General features: G+C 40.4%; 1 protein-coding gene across 1 annotated transcript; it reads left to right on the top strand.

Annotated features, from left to right (window-relative positions):
* Positions 1-1373: 1373 nt before the first annotated feature.
* LOC133957133 (immunoglobulin-like and fibronectin type III domain-containing protein 1) lies at positions 1374-15333 on the top strand. The gene is made up of 25 exons (XM_062392575.1): positions 1374-1416; positions 1784-1843; positions 2734-2856; positions 3021-3160; positions 3327-3426; positions 3563-3605; positions 3725-3896; positions 4189-4393; positions 4558-4830; positions 4926-5387; positions 5952-6041; positions 6839-6961; positions 7239-7343; positions 8050-8174; positions 9083-9224; positions 9402-9695; positions 10246-10542; positions 12972-13151; positions 13261-13389; positions 13507-13815; positions 13953-14038; positions 14134-14326; positions 14412-14708; positions 14787-15113; positions 15201-15333. Exons 1-25 carry the CDS (start codon positions 1374-1376, stop codon positions 15203-15205), a joined length of 4323 nt encoding a protein of 1440 aa, XP_062248559.1. The 3' UTR covers positions 15206-15333.
* Positions 15334-15822: the final 489 nt, after the last annotated feature.

Genomic DNA, 15822 nt, shown 5'->3' on the forward strand with positions numbered 1-15822 from the left:
AGGCACAGGCTTGCAGACGGCAAATGTGAACGAGTTTTCCCCAAAGGATTGAATATCCAGTAAAACCCAGGAGGCAGCAGGTATATATCGAACCTATAAACCCATTTCACAGCCTCAGTGGGTGTGAGGACAGAGCTGGAGACAGGTAAACCACTCTTCCTCTCTATTTGTTTGTGGCTTTGTGTGAACAAAGGGCACATTGTGACTGTGGGTCAGACCTCGCTTTCTTTATGATATCCAGCTGGATTTGAGTTAGTGAAAAGATGGAAGGAGAATCACTGGGGATTTAAAATGGTACACTCGAGAGGAGTCAGAGAAACTTGATCAAAGTTCACTCTTCATTTGTTGTGTACTATGGAATGATGGTGTGTGAAAGACTAATACTTTCTTTCAGTTTTCTATCCTATATTTACCTTTGATTCTCAATCTATGATCAGATACACGCTTAATATTGTGCAAACTTATGAGCATTATTACTTGAAAAATGGAGCGAGATAAAATTCCACTGCCCCTCATTTGTCAAATTATCATGTTGTCTATAACTGCTGTGCATGTACAGTAGATTGGTGAATTGATAACATCAAACACTGAGTACCTGACCTCTGACAATGGAGATTTCAGAGCAGCAATAGTCTTGCGGTCAGATAGTGATGAGGTTATTAAGGATTGTAGCTAACTTTAGCTCTAGAGCTGCGCATCATCTGTGTTTATCTTGCACTCAGTACGACTTGACCTCTGAGTGACCATGGTCTTGAAGTCTGTAAGCCGGGGATCCATCCGGAGAATGGCAATAAGTGCATAATCTTTGTTTTGCAGCTGCACAATATTTGGTATGCAACAGTAAAATGAACGGCTTCAAATATCCACTTCAAAGAACAAACTTTGTTCAGTTTTTTTTTAACTTGAGGAAAGTGGTGGAATGAAAATGTTTGTATCTCACACATATTTTACATCTTAACTTATGACTCAATCATAAAGTTAAATAATGTAAATATCTGAATATATACTCGAGTGGTATATTGAATCTTATCTAAAGTATCTAAAGTAGTTTTCTGAAAGGCTTTATTTGTCTGATAAGCTATGAAATATATAACAAAACTAGAAAAAAAGTATTTTGCAGATTGTTTTAGTTTACTTAATTTAAAACAGGAATGATGTATTACTCTGACAATTACCTTATACTGTGTTGTAATACTATTTTCCATGATTTGTAAAATAGGACTTGTACCTATTTGGCAAACCCAATTCAAGCCATGCAGAGCGTTGATACACTACTTGATTCAGTTAATAAACGCGGGTTTCTGGTTTTATTATTGTACTAATGGTTCACTTTCTTTTCCCAGGTCACACTTTGGGACAGTTGACTCGCCAAAATGTGGAAAAGGGGGAAGGGCTCTGGTCCCGGTGTGAGACAAAGTACAGTACAGCAATCCCTGATTCCCCATTCCATTTCTTCTGCTCATTCCAATTCAATCTTGACAGATGTTATCAACAATGGGGTCCAGATACTGCAAACTGACTGGTGTTGGGCAGAGATTATTACTAGATTAGACGACCCTCTCTGTGCTTATAGGTTTATTCAGACCTTGATTAGTTTTTCCTTTACACATGAAAACGAGAAATTTTCTTCCATCAATATACGGAAATGCCTGCAGGACATAACCTGCAATTTTCAATGAGTCAACTTATTAATTGCTTTTATTGCTTATAAACATACATATGATTATAAATGAGTATTGACCTTGTGCTTTTTACTGATCTTGTGCAATTTCTCTTCACCCAGATTTCTCCCTGGTTCATCGTTATATTCAACATTTTAATGAGGTGTCTGGCAACAAGTCAGGTGATTTGAAAGGGCCTTTTATTTTCTATTATACAAATATAAAAACCATTGAGGTCTCCATGCATGACTGCACTCTATCAACACCACGCTGAGCTGTATCCATTATTGTGACCCATGGAATAAGTATTGAATAATACATTAAGGATTATTGAATACCATGTTTGCTTGTGACCTGTGGCCTGTCTTTGTGTTGATAACCTGAATTATCTGTTTACTACCTTCTCTATCACATCAGTCGCCCTCAGTCACATGTCTGATAGCGTGACGCTTCTCCCATTTCTGCCCTTGTAATAATAATTGTTCTCCCCCGGATTTTTTTTTTTTTAATTCATTGATTTGTCTGTGATCCTCCATCCCTGTGCGTCATAAGCCTGATAGCAAAATGCCCGACAGCAAAGCAGGTATATGCGTGGGAACTCAGAGTGGCTTCATTGCACTGATCTTACTACTTTTGAATATGTAGAAAGGTGAAACGATTAAAAGGTTGGCATACATGTCATATTTCAAGCTTCTACAATGTTAAGATTTATAGATTTTCTCCATTTATATATTTGTGAGTGGAATATATTTGACCATGACAGAGGCATGCATGTTTTGTTTTTTTAATCAAACCTTACATTTTACCCTAAACTCGAGGGTTGAATCTTGTATTTGTGTTCAGCACTTACCATTTGTGTATCAGTCAAAAAGCAAATGTTTCTGTCAACACATGAAGCATCACCGAGAATGTTTGTTATTTGTGAAATCTATTGCATTAATCCACACTTCATCTAAAAAATGTAAAAATCCTGCCGTGCTGAATTGCTTTATAGGGTTTAAGTTATATAGTGATTTGTTTGTAATATACTATAATATTTCTATACATAATTTTATATTATTGCTGGCTGTAGCCCTCATCCGCAAGAGATCCAAGACTCCTGGCGTGTTGATCACACAGTATGAGGTGAGCCTGCCAGAGGGAAAGAGCACCCCAGATTTCCAGAGTAAACCAGATCCTGTGGCCATCAAGGAAGGTGAGTTTCATTTTGTTACAACAGAACAATACAAATTACATATTTATGCAAGCCTATAATATTGGCACGTGAACAAATTATTTGAAATGATGAAGCTACATTTTATAGACTCTATTTACAGTTAGAAATTGTGAATATAAACAATATTTCCAACCACATCACAGGGAAATTAGCAGTTTTTAAGGCCGTGGTGATCGGGGACCCGAAACCAGAGGTGTCATGGAGAAGAGCTAAAGGAAGTATTTCTGACAAGGACAAATATCTGACTAAATATGAAAAATCAACTGGGGAGTATATATTAGAGGTAAGTGAATAAATCATTTCAAATGCAGTAAATATCCTGTGAATTCTGCTCCTACTTTTAGTTTTTAACAGCAAAGTAAAACATCCACATATGTTAGTACATATGTTGTATTTTGTTGTGTAAAATTCAAACATCTGTTTACTGCATTCTTTTTTCATTTCTCCAGGTTCACAAAGTGTCTGCTGCCGACACTGATATATACAAATGCTGTGCTGTGAACGAGTTTGGCAAGGCCGTCTGCACAGCTACATTAACTGTAACTGACGGTAAGAGTTGCTAAAGCAATGCATTTAAATGGTAAATCAAATGTTATCATTGCTACTTACTGATCAATGTATAGATCGTGCAGAGTCTAATCTATGGATAACTGAAAAACATTCACAAACCTGTTGCCATTTTCAGTGTCAACAGATCCATCAGATTTCAGAAAGTTGTTAAGGAAAAGGTAAGAAAAACAGATATTATGATATAAAACCCACCTTTATATATACTGTATTTAATTTATTATTGGTCTTTGTTTGGCCGTAAACAATAAGAGCTGTATGTTTTGATCATTATCTCTAGTAAGGCAGAGCCAGCGGATGGAGAAACTGAGGATAAATTCTGGGATGCAATGCTGAATGCTGACATAAGAGACTATGAGCGCATCTGTAGTGAGTTCGGTGTCACAGACTTGTATATGGTTCTCAAGAATATAGAGGAGAAGAAGAGGGAGAGGATGCAAAATAAGTGCAAGGTATGAAAACTCAAGCTAAATCATCGCTATAGACTCTTACCAACTATTCCATCATGAATATGTCTTTTCTCTGATGATATGGCACAGATCACCGGAACAGTCATACTGTGCGTTGTAAAAAGAATATGATCAATATAGGTGATCATTTAAAAAGAAACTGAAATTGCATTTTAAATATTCATAAGTTCGATTTAGTAACAACTTTTACCCCTGATTTCAGGTCATTACATAATTTGCTTAAATAAATGTAACGGCATCCCGGTTAATTGTCTGTAACCCGTCTGTCTAGCAGGATGGTGCCATTCCATCTGATGAAAATGCAACAGAGAAGCACAATCTAAACGGTGTTGCGAGGAAAAAAGATGTCAGTATAAAGAGCCTGTTACAGGAGAACCCAAGGCTGACCCAGCTGGATGTTGAAAAGCTCAACCTCCTCGAAACGGCCCTGAATCAGGAGGATTCTGAAGAAATCAAGCTCCTGCTTAAAGAGTTTAAACGTAGGTTCAAGGGGGAAAACGTGGCATTGAAAGGTTTTTCAAAAAGAATAATGAAATGGTCCACCAAGTGTCCAATCTCTGACTTGTCTGGTCACTTCCTTAGATTAAGATTATTCTGGACCAGGGTGATGCTTACACTACAAAACTATTTCCCTTTTCCCCAGTTTCGAATGTGGAATTCGTTGTCAAAATGCAGGAGATTACAGCCCAAGAAAGAGAGGATGCCCTCTTTGAGTGTCTCCTGACACACCCACTGCCCAGTATTACATGGATGGGAAAGGGCAGCACTCTGAAGGATGGAGAAAAATATAGCATTACCGTGTCAGACCATAAACTGATCCACAGGCTGTTGATCAAAGACTGCATGCTGCTGGATAAAGGCATCTATTCAGCTGTGGCTGGCATCGCATCCTGCAACGCCTGGCTGGTCGTGGAAGGTAACACTTTCCAGAACAGTGCTGCAATAATCAATATGTGTGCAGATAATTATTTTCACAAATAATTGTGAGTTATGTTGTCATGCATGTTCCAGCTGACGGTGACCCCACACCTGCCGGTAACAAGAGAGCTCGTAAAACAGCCGTGAAGCGTGGAGCACAGATCGACCTTGAGAAAGTGGCCAGAGAGCAACAAATAAAAAACCAGGAGGAGATGGAGAAGATTTTAGCAGCTGTCAAAGCAAAGTACGACGAAGGACAACTCAAAGGAGAAAGCAGATCAAGCGATGGTGGAAGAGACCCTGAAATAAATGCAATCACTGGTCTGGGTAAAAACGCAGGAGCAGGAGAGGACAAGTTTGACGCAGCAAAAGCCACCGTCCTGTCTGAGCAAACAGGAAGCAAAGGGAGCAAAGGGAAGGCAAAGAAGAAAAACCCAAGCAGAGATGGCAAAGCATCAAAATCTAGTGTTCCCGGGAGTGTACCAACAACAGGAGGGATGGTAGATGCCCCCGAGAACCAGAAATCTGATGGAGTGGATTTTGACAAGGTAACAGGTAAAGTCGATCTATGCCCAACAATGCATTTCCTCCATCAGCACTTCAGTGAGTAATCGGCGCAGGTTAATAACTTGTGTGTGTGTGTGTGTTCAAAACATGCTATTTTTAATTATTTCAAAAGCAGAAGACTGGGCAGAACGATTCAACATGACACAACTGATTCATATTTCAGTATAGTACACGGAATTCCGAGCCACCATAAATAATACATTTCAGCTTTGGATATCATTGAGAACCAGCAGTTTGCAGAAAGAAGGATGTGGGAGATGCATGCTCTCCCCGTGCCTGCGTAGGTTTTCTCTGGTACCATGTTCCTCCCACAGTTCATAGACATGTCATTCGGAGACTCCCAATTGCCCATAAATGTTAATGTGAGCATGCATGGTCATTAATCTTTGTATGATGGCCTTGCGGTGACCTGTCCAAGGTGCACCCCGCTTCTCGCTCAATTTGAACTGGGATCAGCTCCAGCAGCCCTCAAAGACTAAGAGGTATAGCTAATTAGTGGATTGATATCATTGGGAATTCCCAGCTGAACTATTTTATTATAACTGACCACAGATGCAGATGAAGGAGAATATTCTGAGGACAGCGAGGACTTCAGTGAATCCAATGATGATTCAAGATTAAAGCACGGTCAAGACATTGAAGGTAGAGTATCTAGAAATATGTAGAAAATATGCTGCTTTTATTTATTCTTTTGATCGAATGCTGTGTGTGTGTTGAGCTCAACTGCAGAAGCACAAATGTAACTCAGATTCAAATATTTGCCACAGGTATAAGTGAAGTGAGAGATTCCAATGGAAACAAAGTGAAGTCCAGCAGACGATCAAAGAGAACAAAGAGAACAAAGAAGGTCCATTGGGAACATCAAACATCTGGTGAGACACAACAGGGATTATACTATATCTTCTGCATGGAGAAGAGTACAGGAATACAACTGACCAAAGCTTAGTCACCTCAAATATACTGTATAGCACTTATAAAAAGTAAAAGTTATTTTTCAATTTCTTTGAACAGTACAATGACAATCACATCTGATTGTTTTCCTATTGTTTCATTAAAACAACAGGCTTTGACTCAAGCCAAGAAAAGTGCAATAAGCAGAGTGAGCATCTGGAACACCACTAATGAAACAATTTTCTCTTTCATTAGCGTAACGTAGTTTTAAATGATTAAAAATAAAAAAATAAAAGAATCAGCAGATGGTAAGGAAAGGCTGATATGTTGGACTAATGAATAAATTAATAAAATTTGACAAAGAGTTTGTCTTAGGTTCGAGGAGAACAAAGCAGGATGTCTTTTAGTCTTTGCTGCTGTGCTGCTGTTTTTGTTTTGAAGATGTGAATAATTTTTAATACAATATATAAAACAACAATGAAATGGTGGACACATTGAAACTTCAAGGTGTTAAGTGAAATGTGAACAACCCAAACTCTGTGTCTCAGATCCAAATGAACAAGCGAGTGACTATGAAGAAAGTGACAGTGAAGACAACGAGGACCCGACTGGTGAAGTCAAGAATCCACGTCGTGCAAAGCAAAGACAACAGCAAGCCAACGCAGACAATGGTAAGAGATGGGACGTGGTGCATTAGTGCATGGAGGCGTCTTCTGGTTGTTTATCTGCAGTACACAAACCTCGTCAGTCCTAACGATGTTATTTTTGTGTATGGGCAGAAAAAGTTTCCTGTATGTTTTCCAGTACGATGTATTATGTTATGGTTAAGTGATTTGATTTTGCAATAATTGAACAACAAACTATATTACCATTTATACTGCTTCTGTTAATTTTGAAGCAAAATTTAAAAAAAAACAGTGTGTGTAAAACTATGATTTGAATATTAAGGTGAAAAAGATCTGAGTGACTGTGAGGAGATGGATGATGACACTGGTGCTGTCAAACGTAAAAGGCGTAAAAGACAAGGTCCACTGATAGAAGATGTGGTGATCGGTGAGTAAAGAGACTCAATGACAGCGATCAAACAATAAAGTAGTAAATGGCCAAGGAGTTGTAGATATCCATGTCTAACCTCTGATTACTGCAAATTGTATACATGCATTTACATAGTGACCTTAACTGTATACTTATAGGTCATGTTTCTATATGTTATTGTCGGGGCAGTCAACACTATAGAATAACAGCAGCTGAAACACATGCTATAGCAATTAAAACAACTCTGTTGGGGCAGAGAAAATAACTCACTCCATCGTCTGCTTCACTTCAAAAGTCCTGCTCTCATCGATAATAGTTACTAACAGCAGCAGACAGGCTGTTCCACACGACTGGAGCCACTCAGCGGTTTAGAGCACAATCTACTGGAGTAAAATATAGAGCTAAAAAAAAAATTGAATTGAGATGGAACGAATAGTGACACAAACCATTAGAAAGTAAATACATTACCAAAGGTTCCCACACCTACTTATGAAGAGTGGAAAGGGTGGGGAGTACTTTTACAAATTTGCTGAATATCAGGTTAGGGTCATTTCTTTCCCGTGCACAATGAATGAGAATAAATCTGGGTAAAAAAAAAGCTGTTTAACTCTTTAATCTCTAATCTCCAAGGAAATGTATCAACATAAATAGAAAACCACCCTGTATGAGGGTTTATCGCTTTATAAATATACTGCCTGACAGTTTACCCAACTGTTTACGATAGATCCAGGGGTCCAGTTCATCTGTGGATTGTCTGATGTCAGTGCCATCATCAATGAGACTGCTGATTTAACATGTAAACTCAGCAGTGAAGACTGTGAAGGCGCCTGGTTCAGAGATGGAAAAAAGGTTAGTCCTGCCGGTAAAACTCATAATTTTCTCATTGTGTTGGCGTCCACCAGGAAACTATGGTCTCGGGAGCTAAAGCTGCTTCAATTCATTTGATCCAAGACAAACAAAAAAAGCTATATGTTCATTATCTTTAGATCTAGTGCAGTTTTGTTTCACACTGATACTTTACAAACAAACCAAGATGTTTACACACAGCATTAAATCATACAGGTAAGCCCATCGTCATTCTGCATTCCTGTAGCCTGTATTCTTTTGTGTTTTGTTCAACTACAATAGAAGGACGGTTGTATATAAATATCAGATGATCACCTAATCAGTTCACGATCAGCAGATGGATTCAACGGTAGTTTAGCCTTTTAATTTATGGTCAAATCAGATATTCTTCAGGTGATCTGGTTGCTTAGCCCCCACTAGAGTCTGATTGACAGACACCAATCAAATGAACTGATGTAAAATGGTAAAACAAACCAGTTTTAGTTTGAAACACAGACTGTGTAAAGATGGACAAGAGGCTTGAAGCAAAAGCACCTTTTCGCCCCCCAGTGGCTGGCAGTATTATTGGTCCTGAACCTAATGTTTCCCTGCTGCTCCTCCTCCTCACATTTGCTGTTCACCTCTCTTTAAAAAAGTTAAAAACCCTAAATAGATTGAAAATCAAAAAGAGAATATGTCATAATTGTCTTGAGACAATTTGCTGCCACTGTAAGTGAATCACCAAAGGATTCATACACTATGTCGTCATCTGTGATTTACCTCAAATAGCTGGCAGATGTTTAGTCACTGGGTGGGACACACCACAGCTGGACATGAAGTCCTTCGGAGCGTTCACAGTTTCTGATCTGAGTGACTAATTAACTCGCAATTGTTTCTGCTTTTCATCTGTCATCTGCCCACTTTCCTATCAGATATCCCCAGACGACAATTTCATTGTCACAAAAGATGGTGCGATCCATAAATTAATGATAATCAGGTGCGTGGAGGAGCACTCTGGGAAATATCGCTTTGAAGCAGATGGTCGTAAAACAGAGGCGATGATCAACGTCAAAGGTTTGAGAATTCATCATGATAACCATAAAGTTATTTGATAACACGCAGCAGAAGTAAAAAAGGGAAGATTCTGTGTTATATTTTTAGCAATAGGTTAGAAGTTATTAGTTTGAAATCAGATAACCGGTTAATACAATCTCAACACTAAACGACCCTATGCCCCCCTTTTTGTTTTAGATCCTCCACGGTTTCGCCCTGAGGAGCTGAGTGCCTTCAATGAGCCTGTTATCGCCAAAGTGGGGCACAACGCCATCTTCAAACTGCATTTCCTTGGCCACGAGCCCATCAAGATTCAGTGGTACAGGGAGGGCGATGAGCTCCACGATGACAGCAACACAAAGATAGAGAGGTTTGCGAGTCACAGCCGCTTGCTCCTCAGCAGGTGCCAGAGGAAGGAAACGGGAGAGATCAAGATCAAGCTCAAGAACGAACACGGCTTCACTGAGGCCCTTTCACAGCTAATCGTGCTTGGTGAGTGAATGAAGGATGAGCTGATTGAATAAGCTCTACACATGTACAAAATATGACTATAAACATAAGACAAATACCTAATCAATTAGGTAATGATGCATCTAATTTAACCTTGCATAGAGTAGTATCTTTAGAATTATATGATTATATGATTCGTGCAGTAAGCCGTATCATCATATGAACAGCAGTGTGCTGCAACGCTTCAGAGCTCAGCAACATAACTGTTACAACCTGGACACATTATGTGCTTCTTTCCAAACTGCTGCCCTCCAACCATCAATCAAGAGATGGCCTCTTGTTCTACTTTAAGCAGAATCTAAGACAGCGAGAATGTGACATGTTAAAGATTGTTTTTAGGAAACGCAAGTCAGTTTGACAAAAGCAATTATGATCTAACTACACCTGTCATTGCTGCCAGCAACACACGTCAAATATGACTATAATTATCTTTCACTGGAAACAATGGTTCCCTTGTGTAAATGTGCTATTTGTGTTCTCACATACTGGAAGTTAATGCTTTGTCAAATGTTAAAATGTCTTGTTGTTTCAGACAAACCCACGTCACCTCTGGGTCCTGCCGAGGTGATGGAGAACTCGCCGACATGTATTGAATTCAGGTGGCGGCCTCCTAAGGATGACGGCGGCTCACCAGTGATTAACTACACAATAGAGCGTCAGCAAGTGGGTCGAAACACCTGGAAGAAAAGAGGCGAGATCCCAGGTGTGCCCAGCTTCCGTGATACAGAAGTGGAACATGGCCGGAGATACTGTTACCGTGTCCGAGCAGTGACTGCGGAGGGAACAAGTGAAGTTATGGAAACCGACGACATGCAGGCCGGCACCCTGGGTGAGCAAAACTGAGATTTCACTGACAGTTTAATGTGGGATAAATATACATGTTGCTTTCAATGTCACAGAAGCCAGAAATGGTGCAAAACTTAGGCAGGACCCACGTTAGTCTCTCACAAACAGGACAATGTTGCTGTGAGTCAGTGCAAACCACTGGTGAACATTATGGGATGTGCAATTATACGAGGACAACAAAGGCCAAATGCAGCTTGACTTTCAAACAATAAAATAAGATAAATGAAACCACTTTTTTAACAGCAATACAAAACTGATTGCCATTGAATGTGCTAAGAAGGTCAGACGGTGAAAGTTACACTTCACATCCCACAAAGACGGCAGCCACTGTCCGTGGGAGGACCAAAACCTAATGCTACCTGAGAGACTATTTTCAAAAGTGCCCTGTTCCACATCTAAAAGAAATTCCAATAAATCAGTCACAGAGAGAAACAATTCACACCTTTTCATGGCCCGACAGCCAACTAATAAAAAGCCAGAAGAAAAGGCATAAGCTTAAATCAACACTGCACAATAACACAGGTCCAGTACGGCACAGCGAGCGGCTGATAACAAAACAAGCATAAGACAAATGAGAATAGCTTGAACTTACTGTTTGAAGGTCGGCTTGAATAAGAGGTCTGTGTAACAGTCTTTCTCGGAGGAGTCGGTGTGTTGTGCTAGTTTCCATCGGGACCTTCAGTCTCTGCAGCCTGTGCCACTCCACAGAAACAAGTGAAGTCAGAAATAAGTCCTCTCCAAGTCCTGATCCAGTTTTTCCTCCACAAGTTGTTGGAAATGCAGAAGATGATTAAAGCTGGAGAAACCTCACAACCAGTCTGTCCCCCTTCACTGTCCGAATGTCTGCAGATTTACTACCAGAGGTTTGGGCCTCACCTCCATAGATTCAGGTTTTCCTCTAAAATCTGTTTTTTAATTTTTAAATAGTATCTTTACAGCATGAGGCAGCCATGTGTCAGAAAGGATCAATTAGGATCAATGCACTAGCCTACTGATTCAACCTACTGGTTAAAGGTTAGTAATTAGTTTGTCAATATTTACTAAAAATTGTTGTCAATAACTGGTCAATATTTAAATCAATAATTTATTTAAACAGTCCCAATACAACCCAGTTTGCTAATCTACTTTAGCATTGGTCGTCTGATAGAATGTTCTGCTATATGCTATCATATAGCAACATGCTAATATCTAACGTTAGCTTGCATACATTGCTAAAAAACACTAGCATGCTCAAGTTGTTTTAGACTAACATAAAACCAAATGCTAATAAACTGGAGATACTTTTGAGTTGTGACAACTTCACACGTTTTCTTGAAAAAACTAACGGTAGTTAAAAGAGAATAATGTTTATATATTTGGGGCTTTTAGCATTAGCCTTAAACCAGCCTCTAACTCCTCTGAAGGACTCACCGCTGCTCTGGAGACGCTTTATATCCACGTATATCCAAATAACTCTGAGAATATTAAACCCAGTTTGAACCAGGATGAGGACGTGTAAATGAATCAGTGCACGTGACACAGGTGTGCTGCTGCTGTTCTCTGCACCTGTCCAGGGAGCGTAACCTGCCTCTCGCGCAATGGCTGCTGGGATTGACTCCAGCCCCGCCCCTTGTCCCTGGATAGAGGATGGATGGTTGGATGAGAGGAGAGGAGGGCTGAGAGGATGGATGAGAGGAGGGACGTTTGAATGAGAAAATGGATGGATGGATGAGGAGAGGATGGATGAGAGGATTGATGAGAGGATGGATGAGAGGAGGGACGTTTGGATGAGAGGAGGGACGTTTGAATGAGAAAATGGATGGATGGATGATAGGAGGGATGGTTTGATAGTATTTATGAAAACACACAAAAGATCTGCTGTATAAAAAACAGACCTATTTAATCATACGCTGATTCAGTGTCGATGCTGCCCCCTGCTGTGCAGCATTAGCCATTAGCTTGGTCTGTACTGAGTCCTCTCCAATGCATTGTGCATCTACATTGAATGAGTAAATACCAATCCTGTAATTCTTTTGAATTAAGTGACAGTAATATAGACAATGGGTCGTTTTAGAATAGAGCAGAATATAAATAGTTATTGTCCACTTGTGTAGAAATGTATCTTTGGATGTACAAAGCAGAGCCTTTCGTGTGATTAACAGGGGGAAGCAGGGCATATGACAATTCATACATTTGGGAAATTCCCTGAACATGAACTAGAATACATAAAAAACAATAAATGCAGTAAATACAGCAAACAAATGAGGAGACGATATGGTCAATTACAGTTGAATAACAATAACACGTCACTGCTTGTGACCTGATGAGAGTTTAAAAGAAAAGTTACATCAGATTTCAACTTCAACCTGTTGAAAAGTTAAATCAGATTGCAAGTTCAACCAGTGGAATGACCTATTTCTCTCCACTCTTCAGCATTTCCCGGTCCTCCAGCGCCCCCGAAGGTGGTCAGCGCCTTTGACGACTGCATCAACCTTTGCTGGAACATACCGATCAACACAGGAGGTTCACGTATCCTGGGTTATATTCTGGAGAAACGCAAAAAGGGCAGTAATCTCTGGACTGTGGTCAACGCCGTGGATGGGCTGATAAAAGGTTGGCTTCTTTGTTTTTGTTTTATAATTTCTAACTAATTCCAGCTGCCAGTGTTTCAATCTGTGACAGTGAGGTTTGGTTGTTGCTCTTTCTTTAAATGTAACCGCAGAGAAGAGATATACCGTGAAGGATGTCGTGGCCGGTTTGGAATATGAATTCAGAGTTACTGCCATAAACCTCTCGGGACCTGGTGAATTTAGCAACCCCTCGGAGTTTGTTTATGCTCGGGATCCCAAGGGTAAGTGTTGCATACTAGAATAAACCACAAATACCACATTAAACAAAGTATATGTTTGAATAAACTATTCACTGCACGACATTTTACATTACTTTTTTAATTTCACGTGTATCCCAGAGCCTCCTGGTAAAGTAACAGGCCTGAAGGTGACAGAAACGTCTTACACCCACATGGTCCTGATTTGGACTAAACCTGAGGATAAACCGGGGATACAGGATGAGGCCAAAGGGTATTTTGTAGAAATTCGACAGGCCGACTGTATCGAATGGTCCCGCTGTATCAGCGTCCCGATCATCACCACTTCCTTCAGCGTCAAAGGCCTCAAGTCCATGGACATGTACTGGGTGAGGGTGATAGCGACTAATGATGGAGGAGAGGGTGAACCCGAGGAGCTGGCCAACTATGTGCTTGCTATGCCCTCGCCAGGTACAAAAACTCTTCTTGGAAACTGAATATGTTGCTGTTTGCATTTTGAAGAAAGTCCCCTCTGTCTTGACACTTTCGAAAGCTCCTGAAGCTAAATATTGTCCAAAGCCATTATTTATTGTTTTTCTTCATTTCAGTGAGGCCAAAGTTCACCGACCACAGGATGAAGAGTTTTGTGGTAGTGAGGGCAGGAAACTCGGTCAGGATCACAGTTCACTTTGAGGTGAGATTCACATGTTCAACCCATAAAACTCAACGGGGGGGGGGGGACTTTAAGCATTCTCTAAACTAAGACATTACCAATGCACTCTCTTCCAGGCCTCCCCACGGCCAGCTATCATGTGGCTAAAGGACAACGTGCCGGTGGCAAAGCGAGCGACGATAAGCAACTCCGACGGCTCGTCTCAGCTGCTGATCCCGTCCTCTGAGCGCTCGGATTCTGGCATCTACTCCATCCTGGTGAAAAATTTCGTAGGACAAGAGACATTCAGTACAGAAGTCCGAGTCACAGGTTAGATTTAGAAGATCTAGCTACCACCGTTTTGATTAATATTTACTGAAGGACCTGCAGCAGAAAAAAACGATTGTATTTCCAGATGATCCGAAGCCTCCTGGTCTGGTGGAGCTGGAGGAGAACGTGCCCGACACAGTGACGGTGAGGTGGGAACCGTCTCCTGATGAGAAGCGCGATGACCGCCTCCACTACACGGTGTCCGAACTGGACTCCACCAAACGCACGTGGACCACAGTGGCCGACAGACTCTTCAATAACAAGATCACAGTCTGCAATATCATGCACGGGAGGGAATATCACTTCCGTGTTTATGCCAAAAATGACATTGGCATATCGGCACATTCGGAGTCACCGACCTGGGGGATGGAGAAGAAGAAACGTGAGTTTTCATATCACAAGTTCACAGGGAAAATATCTGTGAGATAAAACCTAATATCACGTGACTACTCTCTTATAGAAAAGTTTGTGGTGAACGTACCGACGATGAAGGACTGTGACCTGCGATGTGCCCCGACTTTCCTCGTGCCCTTGAAGCTTCACACGGCGCCCAAAGGCTACGAGTGCTACATGAGCTGCGCTGTGAAGGGAGACCCCAACCCTCGAATCACGTGGTATCGAAACCACATCAGTCTGAACACAAACACCAACTATTACATCTCCAACACGTGCGGGGTGTGCTCCATGTTGATCCTCCGCGTGGGCCCCAAAGACGTGGGCGAGTACACCATCACCGCAGAGAACGACCTGGGCCGGGCTGAAAGCTCCACCGTCCTCAGTGTCAGAGGTGAGGCAGCAACACAACTATACTTTGATATAAAGAAAGGAAAAGCATACAACATGATGTTAAATCACTTTTCTCTTTTCCTTACAGAGTGAAGAAGCTAAGGACGTCACAGTCTGAGCACGATTTATATTAAAGTTCATATTTTTCTCATATTAAATACTTGAATTCAAGTAGCTGTGGTGCTTGGATTTACTTCACTGACTGTAATAAGAAACAAAATGATGTATTTGAGTGTTTCTGAAGCAAAAATAAAATGATTTCACAAATGAAACATTGCTCTCCTGCATGTTCAGTGTGTTTGATGATAAAAATCTGACTATCACTGCAGAACGTAGTGATTGTTGTGATTTCATATAAGCAGATACGTTACAGTAATGACACTGTTGGTAGGTTCATTATTCCAAAGGGTCTGTTTGTTCATGAGTTTTGTTGAGCACATCATCCAGACAATTCACACTATATCTACAAGCACATAATCCACTGGTGAGACATTTTGACAAATGACAATTGAAAGTATTGTAAAAAAAAATTCCCTATAAAAGCAATTTTCGTCAGGATATGATTGAAGTTAAAGCAGAATATTAAGGTAGATTCCCCAGGTTCAATATATAGTTCTTACATTTGAACTATATTCTTTATTTCTTATTGTTTTCTTTATTCTACCTCTGTTTTTGAAAATGTAACATACAAAGAAAACTGTAAAAAAAAC

The sequence above is a fragment of the Platichthys flesus genome, chromosome 7 (genome assembly GCF_949316205.1).
Source record: "Platichthys flesus chromosome 7, fPlaFle2.1, whole genome shotgun sequence".
Taxonomy (NCBI): Eukaryota; Metazoa; Chordata; class Actinopteri; order Pleuronectiformes; family Pleuronectidae; genus Platichthys; species Platichthys flesus.